At 31.9% G+C, this 27,672-nt stretch overlaps 1 protein-coding gene across 3 annotated transcripts in view; it reads right to left on the minus strand.

Annotated features, from left to right (window-relative positions):
- Positions 1-5,958: 5,958 nt before the first annotated feature.
- The window catches only part of LOC107437384 (latent-transforming growth factor beta-binding protein 1-like), a 43,141-nt gene continuing 21,427 nt past the window's right edge, over positions 5,959-27,672 (minus strand). For 2 of the 3 annotated variants that reach the window (XM_071185143.1, XM_043053512.2), the window contains exons 5-11: positions 24,775-24,873; positions 23,765-23,872; positions 21,694-21,798; positions 19,783-19,911; positions 16,430-16,567; positions 11,720-11,813; positions 5,959-6,173 (exon numbers count right to left, since the gene is read on the minus strand). In XM_071185143.1, coding sequence (XP_071041244.1) covers position 6,173; positions 11,720-11,813; positions 16,430-16,567; positions 19,783-19,911; positions 21,694-21,798; positions 23,765-23,872; positions 24,775-24,873 — 674 coding nt within the window. In that variant the 3' untranslated portion in view covers positions 5,959-6,172. Of the gene's footprint in view, positions 6,174-11,719; positions 11,814-15,087; positions 15,182-16,429; positions 16,568-19,782; positions 19,912-21,693; positions 21,799-23,764; positions 23,873-24,774; positions 24,874-27,672 lie in introns of all 3 variants that reach the window. The other variant, XM_043053511.2, reaches the window with a different exon arrangement.

Here is a 27,672-nt window from a genome sequence, read left to right on the forward strand (position 1 = left end):
TAGAATATGTATGTTTTAATAAGGATTTTCATGTACTTATATCCAAGCCTTATGACTCAAATATACTATTGATCAAGTAACTTACTATTAATTGAAGAGCACAGTTAGGCAAGTAACATTTTCATGAGTATTTATTAATCAGAGAAAATAACTGAATAAGTATTCGCGGCTCAATACAGATATGTATTTTTTCTTTTCTGGTTAAATTGGAGCTGCCTCAGTAAAAGGGAGAGAAAGGCATAAGCCATAATTAAACAACTTAGTTGATAAAACAGTTAATCGGTATGTTTAGGGGTATTCCTTAAGCAGAGGATATAACATAAAGAGTTTCATCAATATAGGAACATTTAATGCAGGAGAAATGTTTTTGCTTTATGTTTTTGCTTTAGTAATGAACAAAACTATTCCAAATAAATTTTGAGTACGCTTGCATGATTTTAATTTCGAAGTAGGTAATGTTAAATAAAATAATGCAAAGAAATATCAGCCCCTTTCAATTTGTATTAAGAATTTTGGCAACTTTTTCAAAAGATTTGATAAGAGAAAGACTGTTTACGTACAGTTAGTATATGAGTGTTCGTATTTTATCACCCATATGTATGTTGTGCACCTTGGTAACAAAATTATCAGAAGGTAACAACACAAAACTAATTCTTGATCACAAACTAAAGTGGTCAAGAAATTCAGACTATTTGTCTCACATGGTTTAGTAATACCAACATGCTGGCTATTATTCCACTCATTTCCACTCGAAGACAACGAAATCAAAAAACCCAAAAACTTCATTTCACTTCACTACCCCGTTGCTCTCCGCGTACCCCATGATTTCATAGATGATTTTGAGCAATTAAAGTGCGATATATATATAGTGTGTTATATATACCTAGAGTGCTAGATATACCGAGAGTGTTATATTTACTAGAGTGTTGTATATACATACTCTGTTATAAATACCTAGAGTGCTATATATACATAGTCTGTTATATATACGTAGTGTTGTTATATAAGCATAGAGTGTTATATATACGTAGTGTAGTGTATATACATATTGTGTTAAATATACATAGAGCGTTACATAATACCTAGAGTGTTATATACACCGAAGAGCCATTACATTATGACCACCCTCCATCTATAACAATGGACACGCCCAGATTTTCATGGTTTCTCGCCCAGGAACAATGTTTTCCATGGGGCACATTAGGATCCATAATCCTCATAGAACAATCCCTGACGTCTGTAAGCTACTTCAATAGTTGCAAACCAGGTTCACCCATTCATGGTAACAGTTTTTCCTGCGGGTGTTTACCAACAGGATAATGCACCATGTCATAAGGGTCGAATCGTCGAGGAACATTCCAGTGACTTTCAAGCCATGCCTTGGCCCCCAAATTCACCTGACCTTAATCCAATAGAGTATTTGTGGTCCTACTTTGAAAACCAAATTCGTGCTGCCCCTCGCAATGTAAGGGAATTGCAGGACCAGTGTGTGAGCGCTTGGTACCACATACCTCAGACCACCTTCAGGATTACAGTAAAGTTAAATGAAGTAAAATGTCTAATTTGTCATTATCCTGGCTTATGAATGCCAGGACATTGAAGTGTTACCAGAAATTCTTTTAAACTGCTAATACTGTAAAGAGGGAAAGCAAATATTAACATAATACCAAGTTTATGTATGATTGTAATATGTTTGAACGTAATCAAAGTTATTTATTTATTTAATGATTGATCATTATACGCAATTTTATTCTGTGCATATCAGCAACAAAAATTTTTTTGATTCTTTCTACAGTGGATAAAAAGAATTAGTTTAAGCAATTTATGGTCCATCTAATATAAAGGCTTAAGTACTTGATTAGTTAAGTGTATTGTACTTGAGAGATGTACAATTGAGTTTGACAAACTTCTAAAAGGTAGTATACTTTTATTATTCTTTTTCTCCATTATTTATCTGTATGTAATGTTAAAAAAAAATGCATCATTATTTAATGATATTACTCGAGCAATGTGCTCATAATTATTTCCCTACTTTTATTTTTAGGCAACAAGGACCGTAAAGAACCCCCACAACAATCCTTCAATTCATGATGAAAGGGTCACTTCGGCCTCAGGTACCCCGACCAACCGACAGGACTATTTAAAGAACAAAAATTTAAAGTATGTCAATTCACGGAGAGTCCTAAGTCGCACTTTCTAATGTCATGCTTAATTAAAATTTTTAATCGAAAGTTGTATACCCGTAAAGGGTTAAGTGGACCCAAAACACATATATTTTAGTTATTGTTTTACTACTAACCTTTTAAAGAATTTCTAATGAATGTGTACAAGTAAGCAGCTTGCACGTTGTTGCATACACCGATACAGGGTTGCTGCGGTCAGTGAAATTTTTTATAGTGGGTACAAGTTCCAGACAAAGAAAGATATTTTATGTTATTAGTGTCTCATATATGCTAACTCTTCGGATTTAGCGGAAGATTTTATGCTTATATTTAATGTGGTAGCACAATTTTTACTTGATTCTCTTTTTAGAAACTTTCATTTAATATAATTTTAACTACCATTACATTTAAATAGTTTAAACATACATGAAGAGGACCATCTAGTTATTTCATACCTGCCAACTTTCCGAGATTGGATTTTCAGAGTGGTTGAAAATCAATAATCTGACTCAAAAATATATTTATATTATATTTTGTTCCTGTTGAAATTCGCTTGTGTTTGAATTATTATGCTTTTACATATTTATTGTAATTATTTATATGTAGTGGTAGTCAAACTCATTTATAATTATCATTATAATTCAAAACGTTAATCCGAATAACATGAGTATTGCTACCACTTTAAATATGAAAATAAAATCTTCCGGAAAATCCAGGAGAGTTGGAAGGTATGTTATTTTGTTTTAAGTGGTGGCGAAAGAGGTAAATTAAGTAGCAGGGGCTGCAAACTTCTACGCTTTTTCCTGAATATTTGAAAGAGTGGTAGAGAAATTAAAGCTTTCAGAACTTTTAGCTGTTTTGTTAACATTAAAAGCCTCACTACGAGAAAACTTGAATAACGTGACATTTCATAGTAATTTTTGATTTATTTTCATACAGGCCAACCAACTACTAAGCTTTTTGTAAAATCTTTATTCAGTGGTAAACACTTAAAAACCAAAGCTTTCAGAAAATTTGATAATTTTGTCCACATTTTAATAGCCATACCACGATAGACCTGTAACAAAGTGGCTTTGCATAAACTTCTAAACCATTTGTATGTAGTGGTGTGGAAAAATAAGTTTAGATGAAAAAAAAAATAATGCACTAAAACATAAATTTATCTACCACTAGAATAAATTTTTACAATAAGGCGTATAAAGTTGGCAGCCCTGTTCATGTAGTGGTGTGGAAAATAACTTTAAATTGATTTTCAAAAACAAAGGAAAATACATTAACCCTTTCAATACGGCGAAAAATCAGCAGGGGTGAAAGCGAGACGGAAAAGAGGAAAGGCTGGTAGTAAAACCATTTCAGTTATAGCTAGTTTTGGGGAGGAGTTTACTTATTCTTTTTTTAAATTTTTCAACAATATCTACTTTATCTTGGAAAAGCAGCAGTTTTATATATATGCCAGAATTATAAAAGAAATCTTGATAGTTACAGATATTTCATTTTTCTCGAAAAAAATGCTGGAATGAAATGTTTTACGTACCAGGTTTTTCTCTTTTCCGTCTTGCTATATAAGGGCTTTCACCCATGGACTGGGACAGCACATGTCCCGTCCGGTGCGAAAGGGTTAAAGTATGAACTTTGAAAACAACTAGAAATTTTTCCCCCAAAAAAGAGCAGTAAGTAGGCGATCCAGATAAATTTAGTCCCAGTCTTGCGGTTTCAACTGGGCCCTTATCCCATTCATCATGTTAGGCCTACTGTTTATAAGCATTCGTAATGGTTGGCAGTCGTTGTGGTTGCTACCTAGCCTGATTTTATGAAAAGAATCATTTTTTTAACAGGTGCTTCATTGAGAGAATTAATATTGCATAGTTCTGTTAATTCTTTTATATTCGTGTGCCAAAACTTTTCGATTCATGTAAAAAGTTTCGGGGGAAAATCAAACTATAAAAATGAATAAAACATTAAAAGATCGAAACTTTCCGGCCATAGCTATTGGGACCCAATTTCCCAGATTATGGCACCTTCCACATTTTGAGGGTCGAAAATTCAAAACCGCTGAAAATAAAAGGCCATTTTTGTGTCGAATTTTGAAACTTAAAATATCATTTATTATCCTTTTCGGAATGTGTAATTAACAAAAGCATTCGTACAAAATCTAAACCAGGATACAAATAAATTAAAAGTGGTATCTAATTTGCTTTCACCTTACTCGTTGTTTATCTAATCAGATATCAAATCAACTCATCTCGTATGTGGCGGTTATCTTAGCATCAGCCCCGCCAAGGGCTCTAACTAATTCATCTGAGTGGGAATAAATAATAATTCGTCGAAGCGCAATATCAAATCAACGCTAGCTAGTTTCAATTTTTATTTTGACCGAAGTAGTGGTGGTGATATAAATAAATAAATCGAACTATTAGTACCCCTCCCACCTATAAATATTAGTTTGGTTACCAGTTTTACCTTGATTGCCGCCAGCGGAAAATGCATAGATGACTCACCTATCTCGAAGAGGTTAATCATCATATTTGAAGAGCTGAGTGGATGAAGCAGGCAAGTGACTTTTTCATGGGCATTTATAAATCTGGGAAAATAACATAAAGTAGTCGCATCATTATTGGTGTGTTTAATGTTACAAAATGGTTTCTGCTTTCACTTTAATTTAGCCATTCTGGAAATATCACTTGCCTGCTTCATCCACTAGCGTGGTTGTCAATAAATAAATCTAAATTCTACACTCATGAAAAAACAAGAAATGAAAATATATTAATGTGAAATTAGTTTGTTCCTCGCACTTTCTGACTAAATTAATTGGTACTAAGGTTTTCAGTGGAATTAAAAATGCTTAATGATGGTAGTAAATTTAAGTTTGTATTTGTGGATAAATTTAATTTAATTATCTTCAGCAATACCATACCTGCCAACTCTTCCGGATTTTCCCGAACATTTTATTTTCATATTTAATGTGGTAGCAATTATCATGTTATTCCAATTAACTTTTTGAATTATAATCATAATTATAAATGAGCTTGACCACCACTACATATAAATAATTACAATAAATATATAAAAGCAGAATAATCATTGCGCAAACGAATTTCAACAGGATCAAAATATAAATGTACTTTTGAGTCAGATTGTTTTTCGTCAATTGCATTACAACCACTCTGAAAGTCCATTCTCGGAAAGAGTGAAAGTTGGCAGGTATGTTAATACTATGAGAAAGATTAAAGTTTTCAAACAGATATATTTTATTTAATAAAATAACGCACAGCAGTGTTACAAATACATTAAATGTTTTCATTTTGTTACCATTTTATTAAAATTTCTAAGACTTGTGGTAACCTTGGGAACCATTATTTTAGATTTACTAAATATTAGAAATATCTATCCTAAATGACGTCAACAGAAATGACACGGGCTACTAAAATTGTAAAAAGTGGTAGATTCATGTATATTTATTTAATCTAATTAATAATTCAAATGAAAATCGAACAGACACTTAAATTACAAATTTTTAGCATTTAAAGCGAAAATATTCTTAGCATTCTCTTAAGAACTGAAAGAAATATGCTAGAAAAAAAATTGTTAATTTTAATGGATCTTTTTAATTAATTAGTCGCCACGTTTTACATTTTCAGCCGCCCGTAACATCCGTGCGTCGATAGTTGTATACTATAATCCTACCTGCTTCAGTATTCATCACGTAACTTATTTGTTTCCTTTTGGCCAATATCAATTCATTAAACTGTGTGAAATTGTTTGTCACAAAAAATAAATGAATTATTAATAAATACACTTTTCTTACATTCCTTATTGTTTTAATAAACTATTGAATAACGGAAAAGGACAAAGGTTCGTATTCTAAAGATCATTTCAACTACTAGTTCAATAAATAAATATCCATTGTCAAAAAATATCCATTTCTGTAAATTATCTTATCTTCTGTAATCTTATCTTTTCAACCATTGATGCTTGCTGGTAATGAACTGTGATTTCCTCAATACTCTTTATCTGAAAAGTAACGAAAATTAAAAAGAGATCAGCAAAACAAACTTATTAAGCCGTAATATTTAAAAGTTTTATAGCAAAAATGTATTAATATTTGTTTATTTCAGTTTTCGAAGAAACTCGCTCCCCCAAAAGGTGTTCAGCGGAACTCTAGCGTTCCTAGGAAGGTTGACATGGTTTCAAAAAATTAGGACTCTTCCTCAACCAATTTTTATATTTGAAACCTATAAAGCGGCAATATATTTAACAGTTTTATTTGTTTATTTGAGTTTCCATGGAAATTAAATTCCTAAAAGGTGTTCAGCGGAACTCTAGTGTTCCTTGGAAGGTTGACATAGTTTCAAAAAATTAGGACTCTTCTTCAACCAATTTTTATATTTGAAACCTATTAAGCGTTAATATCTAAAAGTTATATTTGAGTTTCCATAGAGACCGAATTCCCAAAAAGTGTTCAGCGGTATCCATGTATTTCTAATCGATAATATATGTTGTCATTATCCATGTATTTCTAATCGATAATGTATGTTGTCATTATCCATGTAGTTTTAATCGATTATGTATGCTGTTAGTAAGATATGACAGTTTTTTTTAATAATCTAATTGAGGTACTAAAGTTTTAATGTTAACCCATTCTACAAAATATTGATGTTTTTATCATCAATATAAGTAATATAATACAACGAAATAATATTTTTCCTAAATAATTCAAGGATATCAAACATTGAAAAGGATAAATGAGCTGAATATGTAGTAAACAATTATGCTTAACCACTAAATTGTTTTCGCTTACAATACCAAGTTCTTTTAAAATTGACAATCAAGGACTTTTTTCCTGTTGCATGAGATTTCTGAAAGTATATTAAATAGTTGGAGGTGCTGATTTCAAATCTGCAATTGGCTTTTCAAGCTACAGTTTTTAAGCAATTCATAATATATTCCTATCCGGGATTTTTTTTTAAAAATTTAGACTAGTGAATACTAGATGTCCCCACTTTTCCGCTACGTAGGTAGTGGTTGGAAAAAGACGATAATAACTTTCAATTTATGATGCTATACGTTAGGATCATATGTTTTTGTCTTAAGGCCTGGTTTCTTAGGACAGGACGCCGTCAGCAGGAAATCAGCGCTAACCTCTGATTGGTCCATTTGTGAGTTTGATAGTATACGTCATCGAACGCTCATCTTGAACTACAATTGCCGTCCAACTCAACTGCAGTTGGATTACAANGCGGAAATCTAGTGTTCCTTGGAAGGTTGACATGGTTTCAAAAAATTAGGACTCTTCTTCAACCAATTTTTATATTTGAAACCTATAAAGCGGCAATATATTTAACAGTTTTATGTGTTTATTTGAGTTTCCATAGAAATTAAATTCCTAAAAGGTGCTCAGCGGAAATCTAGTGTTCCTTGGAAGGTTGACATGGTTTCAAAAAATAAGGACTCTTCTTCAACCTGTTTTTATATTTGAAACCTATAAAGCGGCAATATATTTAACAGTTTTATTTGTTTATTTGAGTTTCCATGGAAACTAAATTCCTAAAAGGTGTTCAGCGGAAATCTAGTGTTCCTTGGAAGGTTGACATGGTTTCAAAAAATTAGGACTCTTCTTAAACCAATTTTTAGGTTTGAAATCTATTAAGTGTTAATATCTAAAAGTTATATTTGAGTTTCCATAGAGACCGAATTACCAAAAAGTGTTCAGCGGTATCTAATCGATAATGTATGTTGTCATTATCATGTATTTTAAATCGATTATGTATGCTGTCAGTAAGATATGACAGTTTTTTCTAAAAAATCTAATCCAGGTACTAAAGTTTAAATATTATACCATTCTAGATTTGTTAAGTGTAATAGATAATGATTTTGCTTTTGAAAAAACTCGTTCGTTCGTTGTTGTAGAAATGGGCATTTGAGGCAAAGTTTTTATTCGTTTATAACAGTATTATGCTAGTTATATAATTTTAAAAAAATGATTTTTTAATTATAGTGAAAGTTTAAAAAAAAAAACTTTTTGCATTTTACATTCATTTTGGTCAATCTTAATTTCAAGTGTGTAAAAATGACATCAATTAAAGCTTCAAGTATGATCTTTGAAATTGTGAAAACAGTTTTGCCAAGTAGTTTTTTAAAAAAATTATCTATCCACATATTGTTGATCACTCTTTCAGAGGGCACCATAATAGGTGCCCCAACGTTATCCCCACCATAAGAAGGGCAGATAGCACAGAGAGGAAGAAAGAAACATCCACGCCTCTGATGGAGAGTCGAACCCGGGACCTTTTAGACATAAGGTCAGCCCCCTGACCACCATGTACACCGGTCGGCAAATAAAAAATATATACAGAAGTATTTTATAACTCTTCACAGTACAATTTCTGCTCTCAAAGTGTCATCAGTTTTACAAAAAATCCTGACTGGACCTTAAATTTCTAAATTAAAAACTTAGAAAGTAATACTGCATTTTAAAAAACAATTTGCAAAAAGGTAAAATAGCAATTATTTATTATGAGGGGGAGGGGGAATTTTCCTCATTTATGATGTCTTTTAAATAATTTGGTGAATAAAGAGATAAATAAAATTTAATAACCCATTTATGCATACATCGGTAAAACTACTATCTGCTAAAAGTAGTAGAACATTATTGGCTTACACCAAGTGGATATTTCTTTCTGTAACTAACCACTTTAAAAAAGCAACGTGTCTTTTTTCATATTCAAGTATAAACGTTTATACTATTAATATATGATGACTAATGACAGCGCTACATTTTTTCTACAAAATTAGTTCAAGCAATTGACCACTTGTGCCACCACTTTTCTCCTTTTTTAAAAGAAATTGTCTCATTTAAAAGATGCTAAGCACATTTATGTAAGAAAAAAAAAAAAAAAAAAAAAAAAAACCACGAAAACATTTAATTCACAATTGCTAGAAAACATTTATAAAGTTGGCAGCTATGTATTTGTATTTTGACAAATTTATATTTTCTACTTTCAGCTACACTTTTGAAACTAAGTATCTGATAAATTTTTGAACAAAATATTGATGTTTTTATCATCAATATAAGTAGTGTAATACAACAAAATAATATTTTTCCTAAATAATTCAAGGATATCAAACATTGAAAAAGATAAATGAGCTGAATATGTGGTAAACAATTATGCTTAACCACTAAATTTTTTTTCCGCTTACAATACCAAGTTCTTTTAAATTTGACAATCAAGGATTTTTTTCCTGTTGCATGAGATTTCTGAAAGTATATTAAATAGTTGGAGGTGCTGATTTCACATCTGCAATCGGTTTTTCAAGCTACAGTTTTTAAGCAATTCACAATATATTCCTATCTGAGATTTTTAAAAAAATTCAGACTAGTGAATACTAGATGTCCCCACTTTTCCGCTACGTAGGGAGTGGTTGGAAAAAGACGATAATAACTTTCAATTTATGATGCGATACGTTAGGATCATATGTTTTTGTCTTGGGTGTTATTTTCTAAAGAGCAGACAAGTGTATACGTATGTTGTATATAAATCTATTCGTTCCTTATAAATTTGTGCATTCAGTCAACAAATAAACTTTTTTTTTTAACGGCAGGGGTTGAACTTCCTTTTCTTCACCTCAATAGATGCCGGAATTCTTGCCCATTTAGCGCAACCGTTTTGTCACCTTTGAACCTAAGTCCCGGAGGCGAGCTACATTACCATATCACACTGCCACAGATAGTGGTGATCCCCATTTATACATCAGAGGACAGCAGACAGAGAGGAACATCCATGCCCTGATCTGGATTCGAACTCGCAACCATTTGTTTCGCAGTCAGGCACGCTGACCGCTCGACAACCTGGCCGGCACAATAAATAAACTAAAAATATCATTTTGATTAAACATCTGCAGCTTTCGGAACAAAACTAATTTCAGTTTTGAAGTTCCCACGCTCAAATTCGGTAAGATCAAGTACCTAATGCAAGGCATGTACTTGTATTAGGTACGTAATGCAAGTACCTATTCAAGTACATAGATGCAGCAAAAATTGTTTTCCTTAATTTTATCATTATTGCATGAGATTAAAAAAATGCAATATGTTGAAATGGCATACCTGCCAACTCTTCCGGATTTTCCCGAAGATTTTATTTTCATATTTAAAGTGGTAGCAGTACTCAGGTTATTCCAATTAACTTTTTGAATTATAATGATAATTATACATGAGTTTGACCACCACTACATACAAATAATTGCAATAAATATATAAAAGCATAATAATCCTTGCGCAAGCGAATATCAACGGTATCAAAACCAAAATATATTTTTGAGACAGGTTGTTTTTCGTTTATTGTTTTACAACCACTCTGAAAATCCGTTCTCGGAAAGAGTGAAAGTAGGCAGGTGTGAAATGGCTGCAGAGATGCCAACTTGCTCCGGGCAGCAAATATATATTTTCAAGTGGTTGTTTATTAGTTGTGATTCTTGGTTTAATAAATTCAATTTAGTAGATTTTTATCCACCACTATTTCTAAATAATTCGTAGGCTTATGCAATTCGCCACATTATAGTACGTATGTCATCATCTCAATCCCAGTGAGTTCTACTTTTATTTTCAAGATTCTCAAGTTAAATTCACTGAACTTTTCACATCAGACTTTTACTTAAGTTAAATTAAATTACATTAAGAATTATTTTCTGATAATATAACCAATTTATGCATACATATATATCAACTTTGCATGTTAAATTCTTTTGAAAATTCTATTGTATTTAATGAGCAATACTTCTCTGATAAAATATATTCACTGCATTTTCTCCAAATATGTTATTTCATCATGTATCAAGGTATGATTTATCTATATTCATCAATTATGCCTTTCATTTTTCAAAAATCAATTACTGTACATATCAAATCATGTTTTATCTTTATTTTTAATTTAAGTCTACAATCAATATTTCTAGTGTTAAGTCAATTTGTCATATTAAATTTCATTGTTTTATTATTTCACAAGCAAACGGCTTAATTTTTTTTATGGTTACCACAATGTATTCGAATGAACTTCAATGTATGTCACAATTAAATATGTGCTAGTTAAAATATAGAAATTTAATTAGTGAAATATGTATCAATTTATGTTATTATTTATTTATGTCAACTTATGTATATATATGTCAAATTATGTTTATATTTATATATATCAACTTAGATTCGATGAATCAGATATTCAAATGTTATATTTACTCAAGCAAAGTGCTTGTTTTTCTATTAGCTACCACATCGACTGCTAAATTCAAAATGTTATTACTATAAATTTTCTGTAAATTTCTAGATGTATGGGATAGGGGCCGCTAAGTGGCCCAGGTGCCCAATTTTTGTAAATAAAGTAAGTAAGTAAGTACGTATGTCATGCTATATCTTTTAAAAAGCAAATAATAGCAGTCAAATATTTTCGAAATTTGCTTTGTAGTTATTTACCGTTTTCTTAAAATTATTTTGGCGTGTCCGGAGCAGTTGGCATCTCTGTGGCTGGAAATCTTGAGGAATACATTATGTTAGTTCGTACACTTACCAAGTCTTCCTGTATATCATGATTACTAGACCAATTATAATTGCAAGAAAAATTCCTATTAAAAGACCGAATCCAGTTTTCCATGAAGATTTATCTGAAAAAGAAGTAAACACGGACATGAAAAAAACTTTTAAACGCACAGCGAAGCAATATGCAGATTGTTAACTATTTTTAGGAATTTATTTATGTATGAAAAAGAGGGATATCTGTAAGTTTCTTTATCTTTAGATATTCAATCCGAAAAGCAGCTAATATTAGGGTAATTTTGCTCATTTGAATTTAGTCTTGTGATAAGAAGTTTCAGTCTTGTTTATTGTTCAGTCTTTCTTAAGAAAGTATTTATTTCGGAAGTAAATTACTGAATTCTATTAGATAAAGGAGCATAATAATGTTTAAAATTGGGTCATAGTAATTAAAATCGTATAATGAGCATCCTGGGGAAAAATATATATACAGTGAAACCTCTCGGTAAGGGCCACCTGTCGTTCCATTGAAAATTGGTCCTTATGAGGGGTGCCCTTAAATGGGGGTGACCAAAAAATAAAATGAAGAAATCAAAATTTATGTAGAAAAAAACTGTTTATTAACATTTAAAGTTTTTATACATGTTTAAAAAAAATTTCAATTGAAGTTTGTTTACTTTTTACAACTTTTTCGCAAACAATTTTAGTTTCTAATGATTCCTTAACTCTATAGAACAAATAAGTTAAATTCGCATAATTTATTATGCCTTGGATTGGGATATCAGTTTATTTACTTCTATTAGCGTTTCTTGGTTTGATAAATATGGCACGGGGGACTCATTTTCATTATCTGAATCAGACTGAAATCCTGAAAAAATTGAACAAATAAGTTTAAAAAAAACATGTATTGTATTTTTTTAAAACTTAAAACGATATAATTTTTGAGAAATTTTTTTTAAAAATAAATGGCCTTTATTGGAGGTAGTCAGGAAAATGTGGCCCTCTAATGGGAGGAAAATTAACATTATGTCTATGGGGAAAATTTTCGTTCCTCAAAATATTGGCCCTTAATAGAGGTGGCCCTTAAGTAGAGGTGGCCTTTAGGAGAAGTTTCACTGTATTATCAAGCTTTGACAAATTATTATCGAGGGTGATAGGAGAAAGAGATGGATTAAATAAACCAATAAACCAGTTTATTTTTGTTTATTTTGACTAGTTTATTTTGAGCTAAATTACTATTTCCAACTAAACAGTCTCAGTGTAACAATGTAACTAACAGTTTAACAATGTGGACTCTAAGTTGGACCAAGCTGTAAACTCGACTTAACTTACTGTTTAAAACACTGATTTCACGAAACATCTTATTTTCATACGGTTCAAACTGCACAGAGTGGATTGAGTATGGATGATTGATTGCATGTAAACAATAACAAGCCTCCTAAAACAGAAGGAAATTCAGAAAAATCCCAGTGTATCCCACTGCTTATGTTATGCTTACAAGGCGATATTATAATATACTTAATATTCTTAGAAGTTTTATTGTGCTTAAATTTACATGTAATTTTACCATTCCTAAGAGTTATCTGTAATTTATAAATTCTAACAGGTCATGTGCCTGAAACAAATTTAAGAAAGTTAATATGACAACATAAATATAGAGTAAGGTTCGACATGTTTTGAGTGTTATCCCTTAATTGACTATATTTGTGCTCGTGTTTGGCCAACGCCGCCTATAATTGAAAGCCTCCACACGGTTTTTTATAGGTAGTCCGATCAGACCACTCTGATGGATATCCACTTTCAGAATGAGTCACTTAATACAAAATCTAGTTAAAATAAGAAAGTGGTAGCAAATATATGACTAATTTTTTTTTAAATTTGTGAATATTATTGGTTTGCTTTATTCACTTGTCAACCACTACAGATTCAATTCTCAAATATATATGATGAATTTCTCTCAATTACTTTTACAAAAGGTTTTGGGTTCATGCGCACAACTGGTTCACTTTTTATATAGTCTGCGCGGATTACTTATGAAAGACCGTGTGGAGGCTTTTTGATGAAGGAGGTGATGGTTTGGCTGAATGTGTCCGTTTTTGGCTATATTTGTGTCCGTATATTGCCGTTTCTTATTTTCTGGATAGCATCATAGCAGGCCGTGGAGTCTTCTGAATTCGTTTGTTATGTGTCACGTTGAAATTTAAAAAACGTGTTGCATTGTAAACTCTACAAGTTTCATATTATTGTATAGCGCACTTTTTCAAGCTTAAGCGTGAAAATCAATCGGAAGTGGTAACCCGGAAGTCTCACGATTATACATTTTAACCCCTTGAANAAATAATATTTTTCCTAAATAATTCAAGGATATCAAACATTGAAAAAGATAAATGAGCTGAATATGTGGTAAACAATTATGCTTAACCACTAAATTTTTTTTCCGCTTACAATACCAAGTTCTTTTAAATTTGACAATCAAGGATTTTTTTCCTGTTGCATGAGATTTCTGAAAGTATATTAAATAGTTGGAGGTGCTGATTTCACATCTGCAATCGGTTTTTCAAGCTACAGTTTTTAAGCAATTCACAATATATTCCTATCTGAGATTTTTAAAAAAATTCAGACTAGTGAATACTAGATGTCCCCACTTTTCCGCTACGTAGGGAGTGGTTGGAAAAAGACGATAATAACTTTCAATTTATGATGCGATACGTTAGGATCATATGTTTTTGTCTTGGGTGTTATTTTCTAAAGAGCAGACAAGTGTATACGTATGTTGTATATAAATCTATTCGTTCCTTATAAATTTGTGCATTCAGTCAACAAATAAACTTTTTTTTTTAACGGCAGGGGTTGAACTTCCTTTTCTTCACCTCAATAGATGCCGGAATTCTTGCCCATTTAGCGCAACCGTTTTGTCACCTTTGAACCTAAGTCCCGGAGGCGAGCTACATTACCATATCACACTGCCACAGATAGTGGTGATCCCCATTTATACATCAGAGGACAGCAGACAGAGAGGAACATCCATGCCCTGATCTGGATTCGAACTCGCAACCATTTGTTTCGCAGTCAGGCACGCTGACCGCTCGACAACCTGGCCGGTACAATAAATAAACTAAAAATATCATTTTGATTAAACATCTGCAGCTTTCGGAACAAAACTAATTTCATCTTTGAAATTCCCACGCTCAAATTCGGTAAGATCAAGTACCTAATGCAAGTTCATACCCAATGCAAGGCATGTACATGTATTAGGTACCTAATGCAAGTACCTAATTAAGTATATAGATGCAGCAAATTGTTTTCTCTTAGTTTTATTGTTATTGCATGAGGTTAAAAAAAAATGCAATATGCTGAAATGGCTGGAAATCTTGAGGAATACATTATGTTAGTTCGTATACTTACCAAGACTTCCTGTATATCATGATTACTAGACCAATAATAATTGCAAGAAAAATTCCTATTAAAATTCCGAATCCAGTTTTCCATGAAGATTTATCTGAAAAAGAAGTAAACACGGACATGAAAAAAACTTTTAAGCACACAGCGAAGCAATATGCAGATTGTTAACTATTTTTAGGAATTTATGTATATATGAAAAAGAGGGATATCTGTAAGTTTCTTTATCTTAAGATATTCAGTCCGCAAAGCTGCTAATATTGGGGCAATTTTGCTCATTTGAGTTTAGTTTTGTTATAAGAAGTTTCAGTCTTGTTTATTGTTCAGTCTTTCTTTAGAAAGTATTTATTTCGGAAGTAAATTACTGAATTATATTAGAAAAGGAGCATAATAATGTTTAAAATTGGGTCATAGTAATTAAAATCGTATAAAATGAGCATCCTGGGGAAAAACATATATATTATCAAGCTTTGACAAATTATTATCGAGGGTTATGGGAGAAAGAGATGGATTAAATAAACCAATAAACCAGTTTATTTTTGAAAGGGAGCTAAATTACTATTTCCAACTAAACAGTCTCAGTGTAACAATGCAACTAACAGTGTAACAATGTGGACTCTAAGTTGGACCAAGCTGTAAACTCAACTTAACTTACTGTTTTAAACACTATTGTCACGAAAAATCTTATTTTCATACGGTTCAAACTGCACAGAGTGGATTGAGTGTGGATGATTGAATGCATGTAAACAATAACAAGCCTCCTAAAACTGAAGGAAATTCAGAAAACTTCCCGTGTATCCCACTGCTTATGTTATGCTTACAAGGCGATATTATAACATGCTTTATATTCTTAGAAGTTTCATTATAGTGTTTAAATTTACATGTAATTTTACCATTCCTAAGAGATATCTGTAATTTATAAATTCAACAGGTCATGTGCGTGAAACAAATTTCAGAAAGTTAAAATCACAACAAAAATATAGCGTAAGGTTTGAGTGTTATCCCTTAATTGACTATATTTGTGCTCGTGTTTGGCTGAATGTGTCCGTTTTTCGGTATATTTGTGTCCGTATATCGCCGTTTCTTATTTTCTGGATAGCATCATAGCAGGCCGTGGAGTCTTCTGAATTCGTTTGTTATGTGTCACGTTGAAATTTAAAAAACGTGTTGCATTGTAAACTCTACAAGTTTCATATTATTGTATAGCGCACTTTTTCAAGCTTAAGCGTGAAAATCAATCGGAAGTGGTAACCCGGAAGTCTCACGATTATACATTTTAACCCCTTGAACCCTCTGTACTTAGGTTTCACATGGTCAACCATCAATTGTGAAAATAAGAATGTCTTACTTTCGCAGATTGGACTTGCAGCCATCCCATCACGAGTAGCGAAACCAGACTTGCAGACACACCTGAAACTTCCAACGGTATTGAAGCACTCAGTTTCAGAACCAGCGCAAGAGTTCGCATTTTGGCATTCGTCAATATCTACAAAATAAACAAGTATAATAAATAAAGTAAATAAAAAATTAACAAAAAGTAAAAAAAAATTGTTAATTTTGATTACAATTTAGTTTTTCCGATTAGTATTTTTGATTTAGCATTCCGTTAACCTTTTTACCCCTGAAGCCTGAACTGTTTTAACATTTGTAAAATATTACGAGGAGACAAATCTATTATAGCTCCCCGTAAGCAATCGATACAACTTAAGGTCAAATAAAAAGAAACCAAAAATAAGTTTCTCTACCGGTTGCCTGGAATTTTTCCCCCTTCCTCTAACGGTAGGTACTGAACTTTTCGTTCTTCACTTCGGAAGATGCCGGAAGTGTTGCTCATTTAACGTTACCCAGTGCGCTCCTGTGAACCTAAGTCGTGGAGGCGAGCAACATTACCCGCGCCACACCGCCACAAATACCCGTTCATCGGGTGGGCCACATTCACAAACAACAGAGGACAACACATAGAGAGAAACATCCATGGCCATAGAGGGATTCGAACACGCAGCCATTGGCTTCACAGTCAGGCAAGTTAACCGCGTGTAGATATTGTTTTACATACTTGAATAATGTTACACTTAAATAATAAAAGATATTTCATTGTTTAAAGCGTTAAAGTTTTTTTCTCTCTTTTTTTAAACTTGTTTCAATGTTTATTTTTAACAAACTTTCTCACTCGTTTCTTTCAACATCTATTTTTAATCAGTTATTTTTGAGTCAATTTTTTTAAACATTTTAGACTATAATTATGATTAGCATGTCATAATGTCTTCAAAGAAGAAGCTATTTTGAGATTTTTTAAAAATATTTTTATAGTTATTGGTTTATTACATGTGTAGCAAAATCATAAGACCACCGTGGATTTTGTGACTTTTATTTTAAGTAATATACATTTTCCAAAATTAAATTAAGTTTATAAAAATGAATGAAAAAAAAAACCCTGCACGCAATTTTAAGTGATATATTTAAATATTATTATCTTGTTAACAATTTTAAATTTTTGCCCTGAAATATCTGTTACACTAATTATAAGACCGGCAGTTAAAGTGAACTTATTTACAAAAATAAAAAGGCGTTGATCCACCCATTTTCTAATCCCCCAACGTAAGTATAATGTAAACTTCATTGAAAAGTATGAGAAATTGCAAATCCTAAATAATTCTATATTTATAAAATGATTCTCTTAGTATTTTTTGAGAAAGATCCAAAAATGTGTTAGTAGAAATGTTCCCATTATTTTGTCCAACCCCTCCATATAGAAATCTTAAACAATATAGCATTATAAAAGAACTCCAAAAGTCTAATGAGAAAATATGGCAATCTCGCCCCGCCCCCCCCCACGGGTTATTTATTCAATGGAAACTCACCAGAAGGTTATTTATTCAATGAAAAAATGTACATTCTATATTTTTAAGAATAATTGGGGATCAATATCTAATTTAGATTATTTTAAGACTCCTAAATTGTGTCATTAAACAAAAAGAAAACTAAAGTAATGAGAATAAATCAAAAGAAAAATGACAAAATTAAAATCGAAAATCACGAAATAGATGACATAGAGTCATTTAGCTATTTAGGTTCTATTGTAGATAAAAAAGGTGGAAGTAGTGAAGATATTAGACAGAGAATAATCAAAGNTTAAGAATAATTGGGGATCAGTATCTAATTTAGATTACTTTAAGACTCCTAAATTGTGTCATTAAACAAGAAGAAAACTAAAGTAATGAGAATAAATCAAAAGAAAAATGACAAAATAAGAAAAATGACAAAATTAAAATCGAAAATCACGAAATAGATGACATAGAGTCATCTAGCTATTTAGGTTCTATTGTAGATAAAAAAGGTGGAAGTAGTGAAGATATTAGACAGAGAATAATCAAAGCAAGAACATGTTTTAAGGGATTACATAGATTTTGGAGAGAGTCAAATATTGAAATAAAGACAAAAATAGTTGTTTACAAAGCTATTGTTAGAGCAGTACTATTATATGACTCAGAAACTTGGAAACAGACTAAGATCGAAATACAAAAATTAGAAACCTTTCAAAACAAACTGTTAAGATTTATTTTAAGAATTTTCTGGCCTTACAAAGTATCAAATCAAAATCTATTAAAGAAAGCTAAAATAAAAACAATCGAAGATGAAATTAAAAAACGAAGATGGAGCTGGCTCGGACATATCCTTAGAATGCCCAAAGAAAAAATTATATCCGTTGCTCTTACATGGGCCCCTGATGGTAAGAGAACAACTTACCATCCAGCGCATGTTTTTGGGCGAATTAAAAGAATGTGGAATATCTGGCTGGGAGGAAGCAAGATCTATTGCTAGAGACAGGAGGCGTTGGAGGTATATGCTAGAGGCCTTGAGTGCCCAAAGGCACGTAGAGGATAAGTAAGTAAGTAAGTAAATTGTGTCATTTAAGCTTATAAACTTTCAAGAAAGCCCGTTGTTTATTTATTTTTTATTTTATTTATCAAATCCGTAATAAAAAAAATATTTTTCAGCAATTTATTTGTTACCACTTTTTAATTACATCACATGAAATTGTCTTTTTGTTAACATTCTGTTTATTTGCCGTTAAATATGAAATTTTTTTGCTTGTGCTTAAATTTTTGGGATGGAGTGTTATACTTCTCAAAGCAGAGTAATTTGTCATTACTACTCGAATTACAGAAGATGATATCTGGGCTAAGTGAATTTTCGCTCGGGCCACTCCATTATCGTAGAGGAAGCGAGGGTAGTTAGCGCTGAATTTTGTTTTTGAATTTAAAGGATGGTGCTGCGCAGATGGTAAAAGTGCTAATTAAGAAAAAATAATTTAAAATACCACTACATGTTTTTAAAATCTCTTAGAGAATTAAAATCACATTACAATATTTATGAAATATACACAATCAACCACAATCACATATCGAAATGCGTCATGTTTTTATGTGACTTTTAATAATTTTCCTTTGACTTATTTCCTTTCCTGCCTGCAGCACCATCTGTCGGAATTTTTAAAAATAAAACTGAAAATCCAGGAAGAAAAATTAATACCTCGTTATGTATTGATTTATTTTTTTTAAGCTAAGCTCATCTAACAGTTATAAATTTTAGGAAACCGTCCTCTTAATTTAGGACACTTGCAGTTGTACCGCATGTTTTGGCTCTAACACTGTTGATAATCATTGTTCCAGTTTGGAACTGTTAAAGGAAACATCTTACCATCACATTCTCCTTCTTTATCTTCTGAAGGTTGGAAACCATCTGCGCATGAGCAGTTGTAGCTTCCAATTAGATTCTTACACTTTTTATTTTTTGGGCAAGCATTTGGATTATCGCATTCGTTGATATCTGAAATAAAATAATATTCTTCATTCTTCTCATTTGATGCATAACTGGCACTTTGCTCACATTTTGCTCATATTTGTCGATAAAAGCTATTAATATGTATAAATAAATTATACATAAATTATTTTTAGTTTTAAAAAGTCGCTAAATGTAGCGATGAAAAGCGTTGTATGATAAAAATCGTGTGAACAGGCTTTCGTGCACTTGATAATCCTTAAAGGTTAGCTTAGCTGCATGAATAGATGTGAATCTTTAAGTACGATAGTTTAAATCTTCAGTCTCAGTTAGAAGTAAACAGTTTTAGCAGCTGTATAAAAAAAGTGTTTCACGTAAGTTCATGATTTAATAATATCATGGTTTGAGGATACGTGAAAGTGAAGATAAACGGCTACAGAATTATAAATTCACAAAATATGAACTATATTATGAAATAAACTTAGGAAACTTAGAAAAGTAAAACTTAAATAGGAATGATTTAATAAAACATAGAAACTAAGTCAAGTTTCAATATTATATTGCCGTTTATCTTTCCAAGCTTTGTCGCAGCGATTATAAGTAAAAATGGAAGCATGTTAATTTTTAAACAAACGCATTATTTTATTATTTTTGAATATTTTAAGTTTAAAAATTTTACTAATTCTTTATCTAATTATTCTTTTATTGTAATTTTCGTTAAACTTGTATATATGTCTTTATTCTGCTAAATAAATTGTGAACCTATGCACTCAAAAGGTGACACCTATAAAGCAGTGTTTCCCAAACTTATGACTTTTGTGTACCCTTTCTAAATTTCTCGTAACGCTGCGTTCCAGTAACAAAAAAATAAATGTATTTTTTACTATAACAAAATTGCACAAAAGTTAAAAATCACAACTGGCTGTTGACACCACTAATTATTAACACTGNAGGCGGCTAGTTATGAAATATACTTAGCAGACTTAGAAAAGTAAAACTTAAATAGGAATGATTTAACAAAACAAAGAAACTAAGTCATGTTTCAATATTATATTGCCGTTTCAATATTATATTGCCAAGCTTTGTCGCAGCGATTATAAGTAAAAATGGAAGCATGTTAATTTTTAAACAAACGCATTATTTTATTTTTTTGAATATTTTAAGTTTAAAAATGTTACTAATTCTTTATCTAATTATTTTTTATTGTAATTTTCATTAAACTTGTATATATGTCTTTATTCTGTTAAATAAATTGTGAACCTATGCACTCAAAAGGTGTCTCTTATAGGTGAGACCTATAAAGCAGTGTTTCCCGAACTTATGACTTTTGTGTACCCTTTCTAAATTTTTCGTAGCGCTGCGTTCCAGTAACAAAAAAATAAATGTATTTTTTACTATAACAAAATTGCACAAAAGTTAATAATCACAACTCGCTGTTGACACCACTAATTATTAGCTGTTAACTCTGCAAAAAATAGCCAATAGAAAAATAAGTAATCGTAAATTTTCTTGGCTAGCTTTGTTTTTAAATAAATTTCTTAGAAATTTTCGTTTGTTGCAAGATATTTCGCATAAGAACGCGTACCCTCACTGAACTGTTCCCGTACCCCTGGGTGTACGCGTACCACACTTTAAGAAACACTGCTATAAAAGTAAGTGCCGCTCTAAATATCGAAACATCTTAACGTTTAGTAAAAACAAGTTTGCACAGTCTTCAGAATATTTATAAAGTAGCTCTAATATTTTTATTCATATCATTATTTCATTCATAGATATTATACATATTTAGTTAGATTAAAGATTTAAGTGTAAAAACGTTCAAATATTTACCTGTGCATAATCCATTCATGTAAGTAAATCCTTCTTGGCATGAACAAATCTTTTCGTTGTCCTTCAGAGTGCAATTACTGTTTTCTCCACAATAACAATTTGAAACTAAAAAAAATAAGTAAAAAAAACTATTTATTTCTCTCTATTTAAAAAAAATAGTAAGAGTCACTGCCGCTGTATAGGGTATACAACCATACGTTGTTTTGCTGTATAGAAACTTTGAGTGGCACAAGAAACTTAGAAACTTTACAATGGTAGAGAATTAAACTTAGAAACTTCGGGTAGACTTAGAAACTTGAAATTACAAGACTGAGTAGTAAAATGTACAAAGAGTAGAATCGAATAAAAAAATTACCATTCAAGAGTTAGTTAGAAAATTATTACCTATTAAACGCATAATTAAGAAGAAAATACGCACGAAACCCACTCAAAGTTTTCAAAAATGCAGCGATATGCTGAAAGGGTCAGTTTTACTCATAAATTTAGCTCGAGTTTTTTTTCTAGCATTTAATTTCTTCAAAATTTATAACAATTTTAAGCAATGCAATTTGTATACATATTTCTTTTAGATTCTTAAAACAAAAATTGCAAGTATTGGAGTCCTTCTCAGACGAGCGGTCTCACCACGCGTGGAGATATGATCTGGGAAACATGACTTTTGGGAACTTTCTGTGTTCATCAGACTGTGTGGTGGCTGTTATGGTCCTTAAATATGCTTACCTGCCAACTTTTACGCATTTAGCGTAAAATTCTGTTTCTGTATTTAAAGTGGTAGTAAATGTATGCTATTCTTACTTTTATAAACTTAATTTTTAATGATTTTGACCACCACTATTCTTAAAAAAAATTAAGCATATATATATGCATTAATATGTGACATTATCATGGTAATTTGCTTAAGCTTTTTTAAAATAAACGTATTTTTCTGCCTAAAATTGTAATTCAGTTTCCATTCTACTAATACTGGGAAAAATCAACCTCGAAAGGATTAAAAGTTGGCAGGTGAAATTATGGTAGTTAATGAAAATTTAAATTTAAGAATTTTAATATTCAGAGTGGTAGATAACTTATGATGATGGAAAAGCGTCCCCGTGAATTGATTATAAAAGTCTGGTTAATGAAAAAAAAATGAAAACATTAGTGTATAAATTTTTTTTATGCTTTAGTTGTTTTACTTTTAAAATGTATTAAGCAATCAAAATCTGAATAAATATTGTAAAACTATGCTTTGTATCTTTGTAGGAGGAATGAGCTTCAAATGATAGTGAAACGGGAGAGGTGGATCAAAATAGATAGGGCACCACTGAGCTATATCATCAAATGAGGAAGATGAAACTGGAGGCAAATAATGAAGAAGAAAAGAATGGGGTGAGATAATCACTATGTTGTTGTTGTTGTAGTTCATTTACGTCGCACTAGAGCTGCACAATGGGCTATTGGCAACTATCTGGGCAACATCCCTGAGGATGATCCGAAGACATGCCATCACAATTTTGATCCTCTACAGAGGGGATGGGACCCCCGCTTCGGTAGCCCGACGACCTGAGCGCGAAGTCAAGCATTTTACGGTAGAACAGTTTAACGAGGACCCATACCGCACACCCTAGGTCCCTACGCAGACTGATCCAAGTGGTCACCCACCCGCACCCTGACCACCACAAGTGATGCTTGACTTCGGTGATTTGCTGGGAACCGTGTCTTAACGATCAGTCCACTACGGGACAAGCCAAAATTGTGAACACAAGCTTGCAAATGTACGTAATTCCAATAAACCAATAAATAAATGTATTTAGTTGTCTCTAAGTATTGTATGATACATGTGAAAACAATTAGAATTGTCTTCTACTGGTTGAGTCCGTGCTTTTTAATCGTTAAAAGGACCTAGAGTGCAAAGGACTAAATTTACTGACGGCTGCCTTCCTACAATGCAGATTAACTTCAATTGTTAAACAATGCTCTTAAAATGGCTTGCTCTTCTCCCGAATAGTGTGGGAACCATATTATTTAACGACCACTTTAAGAATAATTGATGTAAGTGATATATATTTGAAAATCTATTTCCAGTCCTTACTCTCTTTGCAAACTCCGTCGAACTCCATGAAACCAGGATTACAATCACAACGTATCTGTGTATGACTCCAGTCCCAGACGCATTTACCATTTTCTCCGCAACTACACCCTGAAAAGAATAAAAAAGTTTGTAAAAAATATCTCTCAACAACGATGAAAAAGAACGGTTCTGAAATACATTCATTCACTTTAATTTGTTTTCTGGAAAATAGAAAAAAAATTGTGATTTGCTATGTTTTCTTAAGAAAAGAAAAATATCGATTATGAATTTTAAAAATATTTTAATTATTAATTGAAAAAAAAAACAACAACTGGAAACAAATATATATTTATAATTTTATGACCGTTGTTGAACAATCTGCCTAATTTTGGGCTTACTACTGATGTTCAACTCCGTAGCCTTGCAATTTTGAACCCAATCTAGAAGACAAGGTAACTCCTGGCTCAAGTAATGCGAGAAATTTGCCTTCATGCAGGCATTTTTCAAGGAACAAACTCGCATTTTTGTTACATGGAGAAGAGAACCACGAAAACCACCCATGGCACAATAATATTATTTACCAAGAAAAAGACCAGACCCACTTGAATAAGAGTCAGGGGCTGGCTCAACCTGGGCAGTCATGCCATTGTAGAGGAAGTAGTCTACCATCGCGCATTGGAGACTATTGAAAAATAGGGGAATTAGTGATTTTATTTCTTTTAAAATTAATTTTGTAAATATTACATAAAGTACTTATTGGTTTACTTAAGCTGACCTATGCAAAGATCAAGACAAAACTATTCACCCCACACCTCTATTCGAAGTAACTTTCCCTCGTAACCGTGGTAACCGCCACGAAGGGAGACTGATGTCTGGAGGAGTTCTCCTGAAAGCCGCACAGTACCTTGATTTTACAAAATAAATATTATTATGAAACATGCGTGGTGCACTTTTTTCTTTTTTTTGAAAAAGAAACCATCCTATTAAAAGGACGCTAAGCACAAATTGGTTAAATATTGAAATATACTTACGGTAACAATCTCCTTTATCCTGAACATAACCTTTAAGACATATACAGATTTTGTTATTATTTACAAATTTGCACCCCCATCCATAGTAGCATTTACACTCTAAAAGAAATAAAATTCAGCAAGTTGTATAACCAGAAAAGTTATAAACAAATTTTAAAAAAAAGTAGCAAGCAATAAAAAAAACTAGTAATTTTTTATTTTGTTTACCTGAGTTTAATATTAAAAAATAATTCCAGCAAACAGTTAATTAGAGCTGGACACTCTGGGCGGAGAACGATCTTTTTGCCTTTTCATCTTGATTTGTGTATTCTTGATGTTAAAATTGAGGTAGTAGATAGATTTGAATTTGGTTGAAGAAAGTTCATTGGCTATTTAGGAAATAGAAGAATAGATTGAACATTAAAGAATAAAAAAAGAAGATAGTTTTTGTCAGAAAAAACAGTAGCTAGAGGTAGGTAAGCAGTGGATAAATCGACATAAATCAAACATTGAAGAATACAAAATGTAGATTGTTTTTGTCAGAAAAAAACAGTAGATAGAACTAAGTGGGCAGTGGATAAATCGGCAAAAATCAAACATTGAAGAATACAAAATGTAGATTGTTTTTGTCAGAAAAAAACAGTAGATAGAACTTGTTGGGCAGTGGATAAATCGGCATAAATCAAACATTGAAGAATACAAAATGTAGATTGCTTTAGTCAGAAAAAAAAAACAGTAGATAGAACTAGGTGGGCAGTGGATAAATCAGCATAAATCTAATATTGAAGAATACAAAATGTAGATTGTTTTTGTCAGAAAAAAACAGTAGATAGAACTAGGTTGGCAGTGGATAAATCGGCATAAATCAAACATTGAAGAATGCAAAATGTAGATTGCTTTTGTCAGAATAAAATGCAGTTTGAGCTTGTGAGCAGTGGATAAATCGCAGAGATGCCAACTGCTCCGGACACGCCAAAATATTTTAAAAAAAGAAAACGATAATTTACCACAAACTAAAATTTGCAAATATTTGACTAATTTTGCTTACTTTTTTAAAGGTTTAGCAAGACTTGACTGTAACCAAATGGCTGGGAATGGGTTAAATCTCGGTGTACTAACCGATTCGTCGAATCTGTATTGACATATGCTAAGGAGTCATATGTTTCAAAAGTTCTGAAGTAAATTAGATAAAAAATTTAGGTCCTCAGTGGAGTAGAGCATGAGTTGAATTCGGATGATCATCATTCAGATGGGGAAATCCTATTGAGTATGGTTTGTAGTAGACCTAGCACTTCTTCATTTTTCAGGAGCTCTTGTAATTCCTGCATGATCGTTACTAAACGACGAGTTGAAGAGGCAGATGAAGTTGCTTTGGCCTCTGATCTTTTTCTACTGTAGGGGGCCTCGCACTTAGTGAAGTTTGAGGTGTGGTTCTTATAGTTACAGTATTTGGCTGGAGAGTCTCCGCTTCTTCCACATCGGTATCAGTAGTGCTTTTCTGCACATTTCATGCATCTGGGGTTATTGGAACAGGTACGCTGAGTATGTCCGAAGCCCTGACATCGGAAGCACTATAACGGCTGCCACGAAAACTTTCGGTGTTGATAGGAATCTGCTTTATACTCTTTGTAGAGTAGATCTTTTTCTGATTAGCTAATGGCGTGATGATGAGGAAAAGAAGAGGCGAATTCTATAACCCTTCGAATTATTGAATTTATTAAACCAAGAATAACAATTAATAAACTACCACTCGAAAATATAGATTCACTGTCTGGAGCAAGTTGGCATCTCTGAAATCGGAATAAATCAAACATTGAAGAATACAATTGAAAATTGTGTTTGTGAGAAAAAATAGCAGTTAGAGCTTGGTGAGCAGTGAATAAATCAGAATAAATTGAACATTGAAGAATACAAATTAAAAAAGTTTCAGCGAAAATAAAAATTTACAATATTTTGGTGAGTTCATCACATTCCGACCAGATGCCATTTTTTATACTTCTTGGTTAAGGTTTATTAACGAAATAACAATATAACACTTGATTTTACAGTTGTAAATATGAGTTTTTTAACTATGCAAACAATTCGACTTTCTATTCAAATATTTAGTTAAATTATTTGGATCTACTGTGTGTGGAAAGTATGTAAATCAACTTTGATAAACAAAATGAAAAAAGAAACATTTAGTTATCACTTGAGAAAAAAATAAAATCTGTTATAAAAATTTGAAAGTTTCAGGAACTCGCTACCTTAATGCTCGACTACACTCGTTCAAACCTGAAAGCATATACACCAAAAACGAGAACGAAGGCCGTTTTTACGAGAAACATTAAATTTCTTTATCTACGGAGTTTTTTTTTACAATTTTAGCATATATATATATACTAGCTGACCTGAGAAACGTTGTTTTGCCATATGAATTATTTCTAGAGTATGGAAATATATCTTTTTTATTGTAAGTGTGTGCGTATGTGGTATATGAGTGGAAGAGGCATGGAGCGCTGCTAACGATGACGGAATGTGAAAATAACAACACATCAAATAATAGTTTTTTTAAATTTATTGTAAATTTTTTTATAAATTATATATGCAACGAATTCTGAAAATATTAGTCAACAATATTAATCTCTCAGTGCAATGGAGTGAACAATATTTTTTGTCATTCCATCTTTAGCTAACACAAATAAACTGGATGGTTTGCCCACTCGAGAGCATACAACGTATAATTGTCCGAGGGAAAAACATGGTGTGCTCAAATCTAAGATTCAAACAGATATTGTTTGGACTTGTCATTGCAAATGCCAATTTAATGGGGAATTGAATGCATTTAAATTGAATTGGCACATCTGTGGATATAATAGGGATTCGTGGAAGTAATATACTTTCCCCCCGGAATTTGTCATTTAAAATAATGACTTCGAT

The sequence above is a fragment of the Parasteatoda tepidariorum genome, chromosome 9, assembly GCF_043381705.1.
Source record: "Parasteatoda tepidariorum isolate YZ-2023 chromosome 9, CAS_Ptep_4.0, whole genome shotgun sequence".
NCBI lineage: Eukaryota > Metazoa > Arthropoda > Arachnida > Araneae > Theridiidae > Parasteatoda > Parasteatoda tepidariorum.